Here is a 21,315-nt window from a genome sequence, read left to right on the forward strand (position 1 = left end):
CAGTAAGATAAGAAATAATTAATAGTTCCTTGCTAGCAAAAGTTCAAGTGAATTCTCACCTTCCCAGTTGCATAAGACCTCCTGGGACAGATGATATGTAGGTTGGATTTGTATGGCAGCCCAGTTGTCAGAAGGTCTCCAGGTGCTCTATCATTGGAAGAGTCTCAGTTTAAAACCATTCTCCCTTGTCCTGTTACTATCCACTCATATAGGTGCTTTTGGGTAATCAGTAGGGCCACCAGTTACTGTTTCAGAGGCCAGTAGGGCTCTTACAGTTGCTATGTCATATCTACTAGTCCCTCCAACATTCTCACATATCCTAGGGCATCAGGAATGGCATTAAGAGTCTTTTTTTCTAAGAAGCTAAATCAAAACCCGAGGATCTAGTTAATATATTCAGTGAACGCTCAAAGGTATATATCAATTCAGTCTAAAGTAGTCATAGAACTGTAGAATCATTTGAGTTGGAAGGGACCATTAAAGACCATCTGGTCCAACTCCCCTGCAGTGAATAAGGGCATGTGCAGCTTCATCAGGTGCTTAGAGCCCTGTCTAGCATGACATTGAATGTCTCTAGGGACAGGGCATCCACTCTGGGCAACCTGTGCCAGTGTTTCACTACCCTTATTGTAAAGAACGTTTATCTTTTCAGTCTCAGTCTCCCCTCTTTTAGTCTGAAACCATTTCTTCAGGTGTTATCGCAACAGACTGCTAAAGAGACTGCCTCATTTCTTATAGCCCCCTTTGAATACTGAATAATCACTTGAATTGGTTCTTAACGATCACTTTAATGACAAAAGGACCTAAAAGACATCTTTATCTGTTCTTCTTACCTTATCTTCTGAGTTACTATACTCTCTTTAGGACAGTTGGACTTGTAGGTCCTTGCCAACCTTGTGATTCTATGATTCTGTGATTCTAACCCTGGTCCAGGCAATACAGAGGGTTTCTTGATTTCAGTCTTGCTATGACCGGCAGCACTGATGTTCCACGCTTCTGGATAGAACACTGGTCCTCACTGTTCCTGAACAGTATTCAGGAATGAATGTGTTCTTCCACTGAAGGGGTTCTCCCTACAAATCTAATCACCCTGTAGAGCTAAGAGCCTTTTGCCTCAACCTCATCTTTCTACAAACACAGCCATGAGATAAGATGTTACTACATCTGTTTTCTCCCTTAATACGTTGTAGGGGTGGAGGGTTTGCTCTTGTTTTGCCTGTTGCTGACATGTCCTGGCTGCAAGCTTTTGAACAAACAGCAGTGTTTATTTGACTCAGGAACAGCTGTCCTATAGCTTTTGGGAATTAACAGCCATTTATTGGATGTAAGTCTTGTACTGGAAAAGGCATTTTATTTTTGGAGAATATGTTACATTTGGAAATGTCATCAGACATTGGTTATTTTTATTTTTGTATGCTATAAAATAGAAATGCACACAGCATTAGGTTAGAGAAATAAATGCCATTGCCATAGACCGATGGAAAGCAAATCCAGAATGTTCTCAGAGCTCTGGGTAATTGCTCAGATGGAATCTATTTATGGAGGGCTTTTAATTATTTTATTTTATTTTATTTTATTTTATTTTATTTGACAGCACTTTGTAATTGTCTACTACACATCCCATCAGGTTTCTGGTTAAGAAATCTCTCCTGATGTTCTTATTTTTATTATTTTCTTTCTGAAAAGCATTTTCATTATCCATCCATCTCATGTACAACAACTACATCGGGAAAATGTTGCATATGGAATAAGTTAGGTGGAGCTTCTGTTACCGTTTATGTCTAACATCCAACATCTGCTGCAAACAGTGGGGATTTTACTGTACACTGGACTTGCTGTAACCTAGATGTCTGTACTTCCTGGTAGCCAAAACATTTAACATAGGAAAGTGAAGTTGTGGAGAAAAGGAGAAGCTGAGGTCTGAGGCGCCACACTGGGTATAAGTAGAGCTTCCATTAAGAAAGCCTTTTAAATTACTCACAGAGTTTTCTTTTTTCTGGCCTTCCAACTGTCAGTGTTGTGGGCAAGAAGCACACTTCCAGCATAAACTCCAGTCCATTCAATGGGAAGGAGCTGAAAAATGAAGGTTTTACATGATGAAACACTCTCCAGCTTTGCGTGCTGACTTCAGTATCTTCCTAATAGTACGTCAGGGAATCTATGGCTTATGATTTGTTGAGGAAAGTTCCCTTTTATGCTTCCTTTTTCTGTGGGTTGTCATATTTAGCAGTATTTAACTGTATGTACAGTATTTTAGCAGTATTTACTTCAAGAGCAAGACTTGGCTGAAAATCTTCATTGCAAAGCACATCCTTTGGTGTTGAAGGAAAAGAATAAATCTATAAAACATCAACAGGATATTATATTTAAAATTCCACTTAGTCACGCTTTTAGTTGTTCTTGCTTTTCTTCAGTGACCGAGTCAAGCAGAGCTGGTCATTCAGAAGACTGGCACTTAACTTGAGTCACTAAGTCATGGAATCATCATAGAATTGTTTGAGTTGGAAGGGACCCTAAAAGTTCATCTAGTCCAGATCACTTGCAATGAACAGGGATGTCCACAGCTCCATCAGGTGCTCAGAGCCCCATTCAGACTGACCTTGAGTGTCTCCAATGGTGGGACACCATCACCTCTCTGGGAAACCTTTGCCAGTGCTTCACCACCCTTATAATAAAGTCACCTTTACTGTGAATTGCTGTCTGGAGACAACAACAAGGAAAAAATCATATAGAAAGCATAGGGATGTCAATTCACAGGGATTAAATGTAGCTTAATTTCTGCAAGCACAAAGGGATTTGGGCAAGGAATGAGGAAATGCTGGAATAATCATTTAAAAATCCCCTATGTCCAAGCACTAAAGAACTATGTCTTGTTTAGAAGCTGAAGAGGAGCATTTTAGGCTTTATAAATCCTTGTTTTGTGTCTTGGCATCTTTTGTTTCACACGTTCTGCTATTAGGCAGAAGGACTCAGCGTACAAATATCCTTAATGAAAGGAGTGAAGAGATGGAGTCAAGTGTTTGTTTAGTTTCTTGGTTAAAGAAAGGCTGATTGGATATTTTCTTTTCTTGTTTTCTAGTGGATGTTGTTGATGGAAAAACTCTGGATTTTCTTGCTTAAAAATAATCCTTCAGAAATGCTCTATAGTTATTTCTTTCATGCTGCTAAGAATGACTCAGTCTGGGGGCTTAAGGTGAGGTTTCCTTCACATGTCTTTGAGTTAAATTTCTGCAAACATGTAGGAGGAAAGACACCTTTTAACATTTCCTGTTGAGTTCCTGGACAGTTTCTATTGAAAGCCACTACAGAAGTGCAAATCAATTCTTAAAGCAAGTAACAGTGTTCTCACTGTCTCCAGCTTGTACACCAAGTAGGGAAAATCAAATTGATCTTTCTGTCTTTCGACACGCATGGAATTAAAGTTCAAGATAAATTTTTTCACTTAATTCTTAGTCCGAGGATCCTTTCTGTCTTCTGCAGTTGACCAAATCAATTTTCTTCTGGACTGGGAGTACCAATCCCTTGCTGAGAGAAGGTTGAAGTGCACAGTGAGCTACATTATTTTATATATATATTACATAATTATCCCATGAGTGCGCTGCAGAGAGCAAAGGAGTGGTGGGAAGGAAATGCTACAGTGCTGGGGTTTTGCATGTTCTGTCAAGTCTGTGGTTTTCCTTCAGTTTTGTGGTTTCTCTGTCACATCCTGCCCACAGCTCTGGAGTGACAGCGGGCAGCAGGCAAAAAGATATGTATATCCAAATTGAATGCAAAGTCATGGAAAGCTGGAAGGGAAACTCTAAAGGGCCAGGTTTGCAGAACAGACTGTTAGTGTTGATAAAAATAAAAGCACAATGAGGTGGAGGAGGAGAGATGCCCAAAGGATACGCTGATAATATGTAAGATGCAAGAGGTTGAATTTTGCAGGGAGATGTGGGAGGGATCACGGTGAAACTTAGAAGCCAGGCTAGCCCAGGTCAAAACCAACCTACTGCAGAAAAATAAAGTACAACTATTCTGCAATGCCAAGGAAGAGTAAATTGAAGTAGAGCTAGAAATCCATCTACAAGAAGGGTCATAACAAGGATCTGGGAAGCTGCAGGCCTGTCAACCTGACTTTCGTGCCAAGGAAGGTTATGGAACAGATCATCTTCAGAGAGATACACAGCAACTGGTCTTGAGTGGTGTTTTGAAGGGGTTTGTACTGGGCCTGTCCTGTTCAATACCATTATTGATGACTTTGACAAGGGGACTGAGAGCATCCTCAGTAAGTTTGCAGATGACACCAAGTTGGAATGAAGTTTATATCAGCCTGAGGGTAGGCAGGCCCTACAGAGGGATTTGAACATGCTGCTTACTGGGCAGAGGCCAATGGGATGAAGTTCAATAAGACCAAGGTTTAGGTCTTGCACTTCGGCCACAACAACCCCAGGCAGCACTGCAGGCATGGGGCAGAGTGGCTGGAAAACTGTGTGGACTGAATGTGAGCCAGCAGTGTGTCCAGGTAGCCACGAAAGCCATTGGCATCCCGGCTTGTATCAGAAGTAGAACTGCCAGGAGAAGGATCATCCCTCTGTACCCCCCTCTGGTGAGGCTGCACCTTGAGTATTGCATGCAGTGTTGGGCTTCTCACTACAAAACCAATTAGGGCAATTTCTTCTCTGAAAAAGTGGTCAGGCACTGGAACAGGATGCCCAGTTGCATCATTGTCTCTGGAGGTGTTCAAGAAACATTTAGATGTTGTACTAAGGGATGTCTTTTAGTGTGGAAATACTGGTGGTGGGTGAACACTTGGACTGGATGACATTGGAGGTCTTTTCCAACCTTGGTGATTCTGTGGTTCTAAACAAAAAAAGGTACAGTGGAGATATGATAGGAAACTACTTCCATGCAAGAAGTCATTAAATAGGCTAGGACACTTCATCTTGAAAAGGAGATGCTTGAGGAGGAATATAAAAGAGGATTTTATGGTTTTCCTCCCGAGGGAAAGGGAGATTGTGACTAGGTTAGAAGTATTTCTGTATTCATAAAGGAACTAGGCAACTCCTTATGAAACCAGCAATGAGCAGGTTCAAAGCAAATTCAGAAAAGGATTTTCTTTCAGCAGACACTTCAGCTGTGTAGCTCCTTAGTACAGGAGGTTGGGAACGTGAAAAATTTCCATAAGCTTAAAAGCAAAATCAAATTGCAATTAAATTAAAAGATTATGGAAGAAAAAGAATCTTTCTAGATTATTATTGTTACGTACCACTTCTAAAATTTAAATTAAAAGTCATCCCTGATTCAGTAATCCTGGGCTCACTGGAGGCTGGGGCAGTACTGATTGCATTTGTTAGGAGGTGTTCAGTGTGAATGACAGATGTGCTAAAAGGCTTTTTCTCGTACTTGTGAATTCACCTGAGTGAAGACCATGCCTTGAAAGCAGCCTACTGCCATTTGTTTCTTTCCTCAGCCAAACCCAGTCATTTCTCAGAGCCAAGACAGAGCTATGGAGATTTGCCTTTATTCACAAGGGGAAGTTATACTCTGCTGCTTCCTAGATAAACTTTGATAGTATAATTTCTGTAAGAGTAGATATAGCTCAAATAAATGTTCTTTGAGCTCTAATCTGCCAGATCTGCAAGCTGCCAAATAACTGTGCCTCATATGAGTTGTCATGTTTTGTGTTTATTAACCTTTTAAAGGGAGAGAAAATGAGGGCCTGAGCACTGAATCACATTTAGCACTGACAGTGGGAAAGGTTATTACCTCCTGTAGCTGTGCTGGGTTGTGCAGCATGGACTCTATCAGCATCTCTGGCCACTGTTGTGGCAGTCAGGCCTGGCCTGCCAAGAGCAAGAAGAAATATATGGTGGACACCACCCCAACATCAGCCTCTATTATATAGTAGGACTCCACAAAGCCCAGAGGGCTGTGGTTGGTACAGCCTAGACACTTGGCTTGCAAAGAGGGGAATTTGAAGTGTTGGATGTGAAAATCCAAGCTCCAGCACACTGCTGAAAGCCTCCAGCTTGTTCCTTGACCATACTCCTTGAGTAATGCTTCAGGAGCCTGCTTCAAGATGGGAGAGAGTTGGTTGCTAGCAATTACGCTAATTGCATGGCTTATATAGGAGGATGAGCAGTTAGAGCTGCTTATCTGAAGGAGGCTTAAAAGGCAGCTTCATTAGCGTTGTAAAGGAGCACTCCAGAAAAAGATCCTTGGCTCCAAAGAGCACTTCATGAGTTTTTAAAGCACTTAATGCCTTTTCCGTCCCATGGATACAGATGACTGAGACCTTGGAAGAAGAGTGCCATCTCCTATTCAAGCTGGAGTATGATTTTGTAGTATCTGGGCTGAACCTAGATCTTTCTTTTCCCTTTTTTTTTTTTTTTTTCTGGAAAATACTTCAAATACTTCCAATTTGGACTCAGTCATAGCTCAGGAGAAGAGCACTATTTGCCAAAGCAGCAGTAAGTGCTAAGGCACAAATATATGTGCTTTTCCTGCAAATGAAAAGGCTCTTGTAGAGGTCTCCCATGTAGATATTAACCAAACTGCTGCTTTAGTGATGAACTGTGACAAAATCTCTGTCCCGGGCAATAGGACTGTGTTCAAAACAGCGTGAAGCAGCTGAAGGCCCTGGGTTTGCTGGGCCCAGAGCAAAGGAGGCTGAGGAGAAGCCTCATGGCAGCCCTACAGCTCCTCATTGCTCCTCATGATGGTCTGCAGCTTCTCACAATGCATGGGTCCCATAGGTCATTGCTACCATGGAAGAGGACTGATAATTAAGTTTTCAACCTTCCTGTAGATATCCAGTGCAACTGAGAGAACAATATTTATAATTAATTAACAGAAAAGCATTTAGCAATCACCAAACATGATTTGATCCTGCAAAACAAACTGTTATCTTCCTTCCGTCTATTAAAGTCAAGTGATGCTACAGGGAAGACAGGGATTTCCCTTCTCCAGGTCTGTTTCCACCCAGAAGTAGTTTTCTCAGATACTGATCTGTCAGTGATATGACTGTATCATAGAATCAGTCTGAGCTGGAAGGGACCCTTAATGACCATCAGGTCCAACTTCCCTTGCAATAAACAGGGACACGCACAGCTCAATCAGGTGCTCAGAGTCCTGTACCCTGGTCTTGACTGTGTCCAGGGACAGGAATCCATCTCCCCTCTGGAAAACCTATGCAAGTGCTTACCCTAAACGTAAAATACTTCTGCCCTATGTGCAGTCTTAATCTCCCCCCTTTTGCTCTGAAACCGTTTTCCCTTGTCCTGTCACAACAGACCATGCTTAAGAGTGTCCCTTTCTTTCTTACAGCTGCAATTTAGATACTGAATCTTGACCCCAGTAATTTGCCAGGGTATGGTCTACAGGTTTTAGAGAAAGAAGGCAGTTTTCTCTAATGCAATTTCCTTAAGGTTTCTGTGTCCTGGACAGGCACAAACTTTTCCTTGATATTCTAATGGGCTGACTGCAGGGCACACAGTAATTGCTTGTGTTACTGAATGCTAAATGTCTTGCAAATCTCAGATCTTTAGATTGTTCCAATTCATTTAAAAGGTGAATGTCTATTCTTTCTGGTGCACATTTTAAATAAAATTATTATAAATTATTCAAATAATCATGCCTTAGATCTATGATGAGTGAATTGTAACTCACTGATCTTCAGGTGCCTCAAAATGAGATATTTAAACTCAAGTTAGATACTCAAGCCCTCTTCTAGTCATTGGAGAGAAGAGGGCACTTTATTATGTGCATAAAAGTAGGGATATGAACCTCACCTTTGAAACCTGAACCCTTCCATGCAACCACACTAATAGCATCAGACAATAAGAATCATGATGCTAGAAGAGCTAATTGGTGGGTAAGAGAGATCTTCAAAGACAATAATTATTAAAGGTCCTTTCTGTGTGGCTTCACCTTTTTTTTAATCAAAGGGACCTCCTGTTATGAAAGCATCTATGAGATTTCTTTATGCATTACAAGTGGTGGTGATGAATGCTATCACAGAAAAAAGACAAGGGTCAGAAAAATTCTTAAAGCGCATAATTCAGAACATTTAGAAAGCCATCTGATACTAACACCTTGTGTTTCGTTATTATTTTGCATTATAACCTGTCCTGGGGTAATGGGTGCATGTTAATTTATTGATGGTGATGGAGGTGAAGATTGTAGAACATGAAAGGTCCAGTCAAGAAATCATTTATTTTCCAAGGGCAGAATACTTAATATCTTAATATTATTGGAGCTGCTGTCTGTTTGGTAGCAGATAACTACGATGATGGGAAAACTGAGCTTTGCAACTGATAGTAGAAAACAGAAAATTGACTTTTAATGAATGCTACAGAAGAGCGTGCACGTAGAAGATACCGCCGGTTATTCTGTATTTTAGGCTCTGATAAACTCACCCTAGGACTTGGTCTGAAAAGTTCTGTTTGCTCATGAAAGAATGAAGGAAGAGCTTGTGAAATAACTTTGAAAGAGAGCTGAGAGTTCTTTTTTCAGCTTCAAAGCATTTTTATGTGCTCCCTTTATTGATCTGAGACAGCAAGCTGCCTGGCTCTGAGCAGACTTGATGATGACACCAGCCTTTTTCTCAGCAGAAAGGCTAAAAGATGACTTAAAGAAGGAATTGCAGATCAGGCTATAATTACTAAGAAGTGTATCTTGGCAGTGGTTTTCGTAGTTCCCTTTGCTTGCAAGTGGAAAGTACTTTCTTAAGGCTTTCTTCATCACATTCCAGTTTCTCTTGTTAGGCTGTTGACCTTAACAGCAACACTTCAGTCACATTTGGGGAAGAGTTGAAATGTAATGGGATGTGACAAATAACCATTGAGTAGAGGTGCTAGAGAGAAGTGACTTTCAGGGTGGCCTGTTGACAACCCATCTATCTAAGCCAGCCAGTGGAAAATCAAAGGGGAATAAAAATAAGGTTTTCGAGATTCTGGCATGAACTTTAAAATACGTAACATACTGAGGCAAAAACTCATCTGACATTGTTAATTCCTATCTGCAAACTTGTGTTGTCTTCATCATTAGTATTGCATTACTCAATCCTATGGTACATGTGTGATATCATTAATGTATTTTGAGAAAGCAGAAATGAAAGGACAAAATCAGAACTGTGTACTACAGCTGTGCAAAAAGAGCATGCCTAGCTGTATTTAACCCAAAAAGTATTTATTCTGTTCAAAAACGAATGAAAAAGTGTTTAATTGTAATAAAATTACCAGGTTCTTCCCTGAAGTTAACTCTGTTTGCTACACCTGCATTCCTATCTTAGATAGGGCTTCATACCATCTTGCTCTCCCCTACCAAAAGATGCTTCCACTGAGAATCAGTGCACCCCTGCAGAGTTGCTCTCCTATGTTCCATATAGCAGATACTAGGGAGTCACTCGTGCTTGTTCTACCACCAGCTTTTCTCTTTCCCCCAGGTTGCAGAAGGCAGTGGGACAACATCACGTGCTGGCCTGAAGCGCAGGTGGGAGCGGTTGTGGTGAAGCCATGCCCAAAGTACTTCAGGTTCCTCACCACTTTTCTCGGTAAGACAGCTCATCTTGCTCAAGTGCTCTAATGGCTTTGCTGCCTCTAGGATTTCACATCGTATCACATTATTTAATCACATTTTACCATTAAGAATCATAGGTTGTTAAGCTTGGAAAAGACCAAGGTCACCAAGTCCAACCCCAGCCCACCGCTTCCATGCCCACCAACCACATCCCTCAGTGCCACATCTCCATGATTCTGCAGCACCGCCCGGGATGGTGACTCTACCACCTCAGTCTGTGCCAATGCATTACCACTCTTTCAGAGAACAAATTCTTCCTTATATCCAACTTGAACTTCCCCTGGTGCAACTAAAGGCCATTCCCCCTTGACCTGTCACTGGTTATGTGGGAGAAGAGGTACTTCTTGAGAAGAACAGACCCGATAGGGCTAAGGATTTACACAGGGAAAATAAGTTTTCCAAGCCATATATGGATGCCCAAACCATTAGATCATCCTCCCCATCTTCTTCCTACACAGTGCACTTCTCTGTGTCATAGGGGTGCAAAAGCAGCCCCTGTGAAATCCACTCATTGAGAGATTGTGCAACAAAAACTTAATCAGCCTCGTAACAGTATGTTTGTTGTTCAAAATGGACAGCTTAGCGCTGTAATTAATTAAGTCTCTGACATAAAATAAGCAAGCTGAAACTGTATGTAATCAAGTATTTTTCCACTGAAATGACTAATTTGTCCAGTAGCCAAGAAATTAACCTGACAAATAATGGGCAGGAGAGGTTAATGGAGAAAACAACTTAATGCACAGGTTAGCATATTCTGGGAAGCTTTAATTTAAAACTCAGATCTCAGGGGCAGTGCAGCAGCAGGACTCTGTCTCTTCATAGTCATTATTTACTATTTTTATTATAGTAGTTCTGCAATCCTCCACTGAGAAAGAAGCATTTTGGCACTGGACATTATGCGCCAAGCTGGTAAACCTCCACTTCCACAGGCTTACACTGCAAACACACATGACAGGCTATGAATAAGAGTAAGGACACAATATTGTCTCTGTTTAGCAGAACAGGACATGACGATTAACCAGCACACACTGATTACATGACTTGCCCAAGACCACACCTAAATCCTGGGCAGATCCAGAGGGGAAAACTAGAAGTCCTGGATTCTTATTCTAGTGCTGTGACCTCTCTGAGAAGTTTATCTCATACTTCACTCCACCAGACCACATCAATGAGGAAGGCATGAAGTACATATGCATACGTATGCCATATATATATATGCCATTCTTCCTTTGCAGTATTTTTTTATCAATGAATAACTTTCAAGGAAATAAATCACTTAGTAAATGTTTATGCCTTACTCTTCAATCCCTCTATAGTAATATGAAAGCTTAGACCAAAGGTGTGAGCAATTTTAGATCTCTAAATTTAGAGCAATAAAAGAGAGAGAGATTGGGAAAGAAAGAGTTAAAGTGATTTTCCCGCTTAGTGGAAAATGTCCTCTTCAAATGACTAATATATCTCATGGTAAATAAAGGATAAAATACCTGACAGCATTTAGAAACCTTAAAATGCCTATTGTACTTCTGATGTCATTTGACATTAAATTTTTATGCTATTCACAAATCCAGAAGATTTTCATTATTTTATGACATTCATCAGTACCATGTGAAGGAGATGGATGTAAATATTTTTGGCACCTTTAATAATGAAAGTGCACAGTTTGATGTCTCTTTACCAGCATATTTTAGCTTCTTTTCAATACATAGAAGGTGACATTTGTACGAGGGATTTGTGTCCTGCAAAAGCAAACTGTCCACGCTGCAGCCAGCAGTAAAAAAAACTAGCACTGATGTTTTTTTAGCCTTCAGCCATGAGATGTTGTGGGAATAACCAAGACCCACTCAGTGAGAGTGAGAACCTCTTCTCCTCCCATGCTCTAAATTTCCTTTTGCTCTTCTTTCCTTCCTAAATGCATTTTACTTCTGTTCCTTGCTTCACTTCCCATACTCATGCTGGAAAAGCTTACTGATTGCAAGGACTGCAGTTCATTATTAATTCTAGTACATTCTTGTATTTTCAAGCCATCTAGAAGAGGCATGCAGGTGGGTAGAATCTGCTTCTGGAGCCACCAAGTCACAGCAGTTGCCCTGAATTTAAGAAAGTACGTGTGTTAATGGAGATGGGTTTTCTGCCTACTCAGCCTTGCTTCTCACTGTCTATGTGGAACAGGCAGTATCATCTCACCTCTTGTCAGCTGTATGAAAGGTCAACATTTAGTCATTTAATCACGTACAGTGAGTGGATTTTCTTCTGAATCCAACAGAGACACAGCACATCTATCCTGGAGGTCTCAGTGGTTTGAGTCAACCTTTAATTTTTCCATTGCTCTATGAAGTAATTGAGAGTTGATACATAGGATGTCAGCTATAGGTGGTCCAAATCTGCTCATTCACAGACATTAGGTTAAGTTCTCAGATTTATATGAATGATTTCTATATTTAATAACATTGCAAGATTTATGCCAGTATTAACTTATATTTAAAGAACTGTATGACTGGAATTGTTCAGTCTAGAGAAGAGGAGGCTCAGGGGAGACCACTTCATTCTCTACAACTGCCTGAGAGGAGGTTGTGGTGAAGCGAGGGTCTGCCTCTGCTCCTGCATAACAGCAATAGGACAAGAAGGAGTGGCCTCAAGTTGCACCAGAAGAGGTTCAGGTTGGATAATAGGAACAACTTTTTCACCAAAAGAGTGGTCAGATACTGAAGTGGGCTGCCCAGGGAGATGGTGGAGTCACCATCCCTGGAGGTGTTCAAGGAACATAAAGATGTGACACTAAGGAACATGGTTTAGTGGACAACATCGGTGTTAGGAGGACAGTTGGACTGGATGATCTTAGAGGTTTTTTCCAACCGTAACGATTCTGTAATTCTATTATTCTATTTTATAAAATATAAAATATAAAATCTTTTAATCTTGGATTAACTTAAGTTTATAACAGCATTATAAATCAGAATCTGACCCTTTTCATCAACTAGAGCCCCAAGACTTGCCTGAAGAATTATGGATCTTATTATGTTACAGTGGATGTAACATCCATCATGAAGACTAAGTCTTCATTTGGTTTTAGATTTTCACTCTATCATTTTAAATCTACACATTCATCGTCTTCTGTCAGATCATTTTTTCTTTCAAATTTAAAAGACATCTTTCTCTTGGTGGCATATTTCAATTCAGCAAATATCAGTCAAGAGCTTTTGTGTTATCTTTTGTCATTCTGTTTTTTTTATATTGTGCCCAAAGTTGTTTTAACTACTGTTTGATCCTAGTTACCTCTTGCAAGCATTAAACAAGACACAGTTCATATCATTCCTGGCCTCTGACTGATGGCCCATTTATAAATTTAGTATGATAGGCAGCAGAGATTTAACTCTGTCATCCCATTTGTCTTCTTGATTCACTAGCTTTGGAATCAGCACCCTTTCTCCATACCTCTGCTTTGAAAGACATTGACCAATCCCTTGTAGCATTATTTCACTTCATTAGGGCAGAAGCAATCAAGTCAAATCCATTGGATGTCTGTCATTTACTGTTAGGATGCAGGTCCTAATGGTGCAGAATCCAGCTATCAGAGGACAGTTCTGGGACTCACACAATCCTATACAACTGCACAGAAGAGAAGGGCTCCCCATGAAATAACAAAAGAATGAGCCTCCTGCAGGCATTGAAGGAACTGGTCAAACACACTACTGCAGGTAGCTCCACTGATGTCATCTGCAAGCTTGCAAAGTCCTCACATGCCCTGCAAGGAATGCTTCAAAGCACCTGAATCCCTGTTGGCTTAGAGTGAGTCTTGGGGCGAGTATAGCAATGTCTTGGAATAGTCAATGGAAATCTGTAGGTAGGACATGAATACACACTAAGGGATCTGTTATAAATATACAGTTGAGTCCTTCCACAAAACTGAAGGCACTTCATAGTTAAGCATCCAAGCTAAATTCCTTTCTAATTTCTCCCTCAAGCCAATGAGAAAGGGAGTCACTGTAGGGAGTGGGCTGTTGTGTAACATGCCTTAGGAAGGGATGAGATGACCTTTGAAGGTGTGGTATGGCCTCTGTGGGGAACTCAAGTGTCTGCTATAGAATAGAGTCCCTACACTTCCATGTCAAAAGCTAAGCAAGATGAACACCAAAATTTTGTTCATGCAAAGTAGCTCTATAACGAGTAGGCAAAAACAAAGGAAAATTTAGAACTGTGCTCATTTCCCCAGCCTCTAAAAATGGTTTTCATTTACTTGAAAAGCATTTTGATTTCCTTCTCTTGAACCAACATTCTTTTCCTCAGTTTCTTTCCTCCTTTTCTCTACCTCACTTTTGAAACAGAACAAAATGGAGAGAGGGATGAACAGATAGATGGTAGCTGTGTGGAAGATATTGCCACTGTTATTGAGAATCCAAAAGTGAATTCTGATCCACTGTTAATTTACTGCAGTGTTCACTGACAAAGAAATGAGCCATTGAGTGGATCTGTTATGCAGGTTTGTTTCACTGGGATCCCTCAACCTTTTCAGGTACCTAGCATCCTCAGTTCAAACGTGTCTTAGAATCATAGAATCATTAGGGTCCCACAGTGCCCCATGTTTCTTGACCACGTCCAGGAGCAGTGACTCCACCATCCCTCTGGGTAGCCTGTTTCAGCATGTCTTCCTATTACAAAGACAACATTGCCAGGAAACCTTCTCATTTTCAGGGAACTGGACAAGAATGCACCCCTCTGTGTTAGCAAGCTCCAGCAATGTGTGCTGGTGTAACTGACTGAAGAAACAGGTGGCTATCTGGATGTACGGCTTATTTATGGCTTAGTCTTGCTCCAGCCCTTTGAGATTTGTTTGCAGCTGGGATGTCATGACACATTTGCACTGCTTCTCTGAAGGTCTTGCGCTGAGAAGGTCATGTACACCCAGCGATGTTGTGCTGTGAGATCCTCACATTGAAAGCCTGCTGTCAGCCGATGCCTCGTGGGGTTAATACCGCCGCTTATGCTGAACTGTGCATTTCATTCTTGTAAATACTTCCTGCTCTACTAATGGTTGCGATGTCTAAAGATCCAATGAGAAATCTGTCCTAGAGATTGACAGCTCTGCTTTCATTGTGAGAAAACAGGGTTTGCAAAAAGTGCATAATAAAGGGGAATATGTGGTGTTAAGAAGGGACGAATTACCTGTACTTATTAAAGATCAGAATCTTTGCAGTGAGAAATGTAATGTGCAGGAAAGGCAAAGAAGAGAAAGGAAAATGGGAGATTTCCCAGAATCAAGGATGTAGGCGAGAACAGTGTGTAAGTCAGAACCACAGACCAAGAGACATGAATAAGAGCAAAAAAAGAGAGAGAGAAGAAAACTGATGTCAGCGACTGTCATATGATGTGTTGATACCACGCCACAATTTGTTTGTATACTGTGCTGGCAGAAATTGAACTGAATGAATGATTTTACAAGGTCAGGACTGGGGCAGATAAAGCAAGTTTGGAAAATACCTTTACTGTGCCTTACCGCTTAAGCTTCTCCCAGATCCAGCCACCTCTGTATCCAATTAAGAACAAGCTGTAGCTCTGTATGAATGTCTCAGATGTTTCCCAGTAATGGTAGGACAGATCAATAATAAAAATGGAACTGTGCTTGTTTGGGGGAGCTCAGTGGCATCTCAAGAATAGTAAATAAGAACTGCTATTACTTTAATAGCTCTTGCTTGAAAAAAATCAATTTCTGGCCACGGAATACAATGGCACAGAAACAGGACAGATTGATGCGTGGAGCAGACAATCCCCTCTCTTTTTGAAGCTAATACAGGCATGGGCAAGAGAAACAAGAGAGAGAGTATCCTTTAGCAATGGAAGACTCAGATCTCTTTGTATGGATTTACGCTTCCATTCAAAGCCAATAAGATGTGCTCTGCTATTAAGGCAAAAAAGTTAAAATCTCACCTATGCCACAAACATTCAGATGTATTACTGAGATTGAAGAGTGTATTTGAAACAAATGTGAGATAAAAATAATTAAGAGAAAAACCTTATGGGATTTGGATCTGTGCGACAAATTGCTTGGAATACAATTATCTCTCTGTATTTACTTGGTTCACCTATTCAGTATGTAACTCTTACGCAGATAAAACAGCCTTCTTTTATGAAGAAAATATTCTTTCCATCTCAATTTCACTGATTTCTCCTTCACTATGCCATAAACATATTGTGTAGCTCCTCTACCATGTCTTTACTGCTGGGTATCGCTCAATGTGAGAAGTTGTTTAGATTCATGTCTCTTCATGTCACTCACAAATACATTTCTACATCAGGAAATTGAATCAAAGTTTTACTTGCCTGTGTTCTTCTACAAGAAAGTCTGTCCCAATTAATGAATTATGTTCAGTGTTTTGCTATAGAAGATGATACCTTTTCCTGAGGAATGGCAGTGAAAATGAACATCCACTGCAGAGCTTGAGTTAGACACCTTGTATAGGGCTTTGAGGATCCTGGAGATAGAAGGAGGCCTTGCAGTTGTGCCACTGTTCTGCTTTTATGGGCATCAGAGGGAGAAACAGAAAGGCCAGAAGATTTCATGGAAGGTGAAGCCGGTGATCCTGGGTGGACTCACTCAGATCTGAACGAGAATACCATCATTGGAGTAATGCTTGAATAAAGGTGTGGGTGGAAACTAGCTGGATTTAAGCACTTCAGACTAGAGAAATGTGGGTTCAGGAGGTGTAGGTCATGATGATGTGGAGAAAGGTGGGGAACAGTCATTTCATGGTGTACAGGAGAAGAGGTACAAAATGAAACTGCATCATCAGATTTAAAGTAAGAAAACAGGTTATGTTGTTACACAACATAAAGAAATGGTAGGGCTTATAGTCAAAGCTCTCATGCATAAGTGATATTCTAAAGTAAAGTGCATTGTTCCAGGGAAAATTACATATAGTAAATAGGAAACTGTTCTGGAAAATAACCTAAAAATCTCTTGGTGCTTTGAACACTTGCCTTCCCATTGGCAGAAAGGCAGATGTTATTACTAAACCACATTGTTGGTGGAAAAACTGCGACCTAGGGAGAACACAGGAACTGCTGCAGTTTCACTGGGGGTCTGTGACAGAGCTGAGCTTTGGGCTTGCAGCATAGAAACCTCAGTTTAATGCATAAATTAGCTTGCTGTTGGTTCATTAGGTAAATCTCAGCATAAGAGCTAAGCTTTTTACAAGTTTTGTCATAGAATCATAGAATCACCAAGGTTGGAAAAGACCTCCAGGATCATCTAGTCCATATTTCCCCAATAACCATGTCCCTCAATGCAATATATCCACACTTCTTGAACAACTACAGGGACAATGTCTGGCCCACTCCATGGGCAGCCATTCCAGTGACTGACTACTCATTCAGAGAAGAAATTATTCCTAATATCCAACATTTATGTTCATCTTCAGTACAGAAACTGATCATCCTCATTTCACATAGTGATTAGAAATGTTACTCCATCATTTGAGCCAAGATTTTAGTATGGAAAAATCTGGATCTTCTAACCTGGCATTTTTGCATCTCCCAGGCATCTCACACAGAATCTGAAAACTATGAGCATTTGTTTTATCAGATTTGTTGCATTCCGGTCTTGCAGCAAATAGTGACAGAAGCAGTAAATAGTAGAAGACTTATCAGTGAAATACCCTAAAGTCAGGGAGTTGGTTGGTTAATTGGTTGGTTGGTTGGTTGGTTTTTCCTATACTGTTTGCTTTCCCTCTACCATCAGTTGAAGCATTAAGACAGCTTTGACAACTGTTGTGAGCAGTAAGAAGAACTGTGGAAGAGTCAAACAGCTAAGGGGAAGTACACTTTAAAAGTAGAAATGCAAGAAATATGAGGAAATGAATTAAGCTGAAACTGGCCCCCTTAGCTTGCTGACAATGAGAAGCTAAGAATAAAAACCACCGTGAAAGCCAAAGGAATCCCCAAACAGAAGGGAGGTGTCACGAGCAGGAAATAAGAAGCAGAAAAAGTTCAAATAATGAGATCCATTGTAAAGAAGAAGAAATAACATAAATTACATAACACCTTAGAAAATAAACAACAAAAACTGAACAGTCATGTCCTTGATTTGTTTGCACATGATCTCTCATGATCTTGTTGTGAACCCAGGTAAATAAAAAATGAATGCAAACAGTGACCATGCATAAAAACCTGGAGAACAGCAACCCCCTAAACTATGCTGCAGGTAGCTGCTTCTGGAGCAGTATTTAACTACTTTATCCTTTTGAAAACAAAAACAAAGCTACCAAAGCCTTCATGGTGTTCAGGATGATCGTAAAGATGAATTACATAGACAGGTTTTAGGGTCAAAACCCGCCTATGAAGGATTCAAGAACTGAATTAAGTCAGGGGATAGGCTGCTGCTGATGTCAGTGTGAGAGAGGTCTATCGTAAGGAAGATGTTCAGATGATTCAATAGGCAGAAATTTCTGGAGGTGCTGCTTAGATATTTTCGTGACTCATAGCAGCAGAATTGATTTTCTCCTGTTTGCAGTAGTTTTATCATTCCTGTGTGCAAAGATCCCCATTTCTGGAAATGTCTGCAAAGCTCTTGAGTTGCATTGATGTAACTCTTCATCTAAGAAGTCATAAGTAAGTTTGGACTGTTTACCATTTGCTCCTTCTGGTTTATTGTACCAGCTTTCCAGTCAGGGATGGCAGGCAGTTTTATGTGACAAATGACACCCAAGGAATGCCAACCAGCCAACGAGTGCAGTTTTGGAAGTTGACAACACAGTGGTGTGATTCACATGAGATGGACTAAGAATGGTTTGGTGGTCTGAGAAGGTGCTGGGGAAATGTGCAGCTTATTTCTTGGCGAATCGCTTCTTTGTTGAGGAACACCTGCCTTGTGTACGTGTTAAAACAGGCAACACAGTTTGTCACTGTTGCTCGTAGCCAAATTTTGAAGTATTTCATTCTCAAACGAGAGTACAGTAGATTTCATGGGAAGCACATTTGAATAAAGCTCAGGGCTTGTCTTGTGGGCAAGCTCTGTGCTTTGAGGGGTGTGTTTAGTTCCCAGCCCTCCCACCTTCTTTGCACAGCAATGAAGCAAGCACTTGGCTTCTCACAAGCAAAGTGAAAGATGAAAACACTTTGCTGCTCTGGTTGGGTGAAAAAAATATATATTCTAGAAATGGAGACAATAATGTTTTCAAACAATGATGTCCTTGCACTGCCCACAACCAAGGACCCAAGACCGAACTGAATTATGTTACTATTGTAGGGGTGTTTTGTGGGCATCTCAGTTTAAAATCTGCTTATTTTATGAAGACTGAATTTATGACCCAGTTGGTCCTTCTTGTTTGCATTGCGTAAGATTTTTCTTAGCAGAAAAGAAAATTATGAGACTTACTGCAAGTGTGACAAGAAATGCGCTCTGGTATTTGAATTAACAAGAGGCAAACGTTTGTTTAAGAGCATGCCCAGTGTGTCTTGTTTTAATCTTCTGTTTCTCTTTCTTCCAGGAAATGTGAGCAGGAATTGCACAAGTCAGGGCTGGACTGATGTGTACCCTGCCCCGTATGCTGTTGCCTGTGGATACGATTCCAATAGCACACCAGGGGAAGAGGTCTGTAAACCTGGATGGGTGGACGTCATGATTTACCTGGGATAGATAGCAGAGTCACACAACCTTCTGATCCTCCATTTTTTCATTCCCGCTTTAATTCCTCAAAAAGGAGGAGTCTTCTTGGGAAGTGCCTCACCAAAGAGACAATCTTCCCTTTGAATTCCTGCATAGTGAGAGGATCTCAGCACCTGGGAAGATCAGACCCATGTCTCTATTAAGGGGAAATGATTTCAAAGTAAAAGAGAGGAGATTTCCACTGGATATAAGGAAAATGTTGTTTATGAAAGGGAGGTAAGGCAGTGGCACAGGTTGTCCAGAGAGATGGTGGTTCCCCATCCCTGGAGACACTCAAGGTCAGGGAACAGGGCTCTGAGCACTGATGGAGCTATGGGTGTCCCTGTGTATCACAAGGATTGGGACCAGATGGCCTTGAATGGTCCCTTCCAACTGAAAGGATTGTATGGTAGCTTTCCTACACTTAACAAGAAAATGTTTGTGCTAGTAAAAAAGAAGTCATGCTCCTTTACTGCTACCATATGTTGATGTTAAACCCATGCCCATGATGAGGCTTTTTGATCGGTTGTTGTTTTTTTTTCTTTTTTGGTTGCTTTTTTTTTGCCTGCTGTATGACAGAAATCAGTGTTGTGAAAGTTGCACTGTAGTAATGAGTAAATGCCTGTAATGAGGTCTTTGTGTACAGCCACCCATTACAAAGGCACACAAAGTGTTAACAGAAAATCTGAGCTGAACGTAACCAGCCTTAATAGTAATATGACACAGAAAATACCAGAGGGAAGGTTATACACACAACAAGAGAAAGAGAGATATACCAAAGAGAGAGCCTTCAAGGTCAGCCACCACTTCACTTCCTCGAGTATCCTGTTCCTAACATTAAGTTGAGTACCGCTGGTTGCACATTTTAAGAGCAATCATGACAAGTCTGCTTGGAAAGGCCCTCCCACAAGAGCTCTAGCTTATTTTCCATCTGCAAAGGGATTTGGGAATTACTGGGACGTGGTTTGGTGACCCAATGGATTGCAGCGCTGCCAGAACACTGCGTTACCAAGAGAACATATATTGTGTTCTTCTAATTCTTTCTTAATTATTTTCTCTTGATTTCCATGGTTTTGTCATGCTGTTTAAGACTAATTTGTGTGAAAGGTGGCAGAGGGGGGTGAACATGCAGTACAAGTCTGTGAAGAAGAAAGGATTGTTGTTGAATTGGCTGTCAGTCTAGGGAGGAGGAAGTAAAAGGAACAGAAAAAAAAAGAACAGCAGGCTGAATGGGACACGAGGTGCAGAACAGACTGATCGTCATCCATGCCGAAAGCACTTCATGAACTTAAACCGTATACCACTTATAACAGAAACGGCAAGAAAATATGAGAAACAAATAAAGAGTGTGTGTGAAAATTTATTTGTGAATTCTGGCAGTCCTTAGGAAGCAGACATAGGCACCAAAATAATGTGATGATGATCTCTGCAGTGGTAATGATTCCTTCTCCAGACAAACTCTGGAAAACCCTGTATTAGGAAATGGGGGATTATTTTCCTGTCCCATTATCAGATGTGATACACAACTTCCCCATCATCTGGTCAGAGATGAACCATACAGATGTCCCTGTAGGCTCTATGTGAAGGCAATAGAAAAAATACTAACCCCACATTTGTCTCCAAAGAGAGAGAATCTGCACTTATGAGGAAGAACCCAGATGACTTTAGCACATGTGATGTTATCCCAAATTAAGCCTATGTGCAGGGCTACTTGAAGACTTAATATCAGTGTTTCTGTTGTTTTGCACTTATGAAGGTGAATATTTCACATCCTAATTCCACTTATCAAGTGTCAAACAAAAGAGAAGGAAGCTAATTCTCATTTAAGCTTAGTTTAGCATCATCGTTAACAAATTGTTCTTAAATTGTTTGTGTAAAATTATGGATGGGCAGTGGGAGAATGATAAAACTATCTGATTTTATTCAGTAAGTCAGTCTAGGTTGAGTCAGCACATAGACCTTAATTTCTCTAAATCCCTTTGTTTCTTCTTATTTAGTCTACTTCTTTAATAACTGGAGAAGCAGCAATGAAATTCCCATTCAATTTATGATCTTGGGTAAAATTCTCTGGTTTTATATCTGTAAAACAGGAATTGGTTGCCATTAGCAAGCACAGC

General features: G+C 40.6%; 1 protein-coding gene across 2 annotated transcripts in view; it reads left to right on the plus strand.

The window, feature by feature from the left end:
• The window catches only part of VIPR1 (vasoactive intestinal peptide receptor 1), a 98,553-nt gene that overhangs the window by 43,013 nt on the left and 34,225 nt on the right, over positions 1-21,315 (plus strand). For both annotated transcript variants that reach the window (XM_015853030.2, NM_001323242.1), the window contains 2 exon segments: positions 9,428-9,535; positions 19,041-19,144. In XM_015853030.2, coding sequence (XP_015708516.1) covers positions 9,428-9,535; positions 19,041-19,144 — 212 coding nt within the window.

The sequence above is a fragment of the Coturnix japonica genome, chromosome 2 (assembly GCF_001577835.2).
Source record: "Coturnix japonica isolate 7356 chromosome 2, Coturnix japonica 2.1, whole genome shotgun sequence".
NCBI classification, from domain to species: Eukaryota; Metazoa; Chordata; class Aves; order Galliformes; family Phasianidae; genus Coturnix; species Coturnix japonica.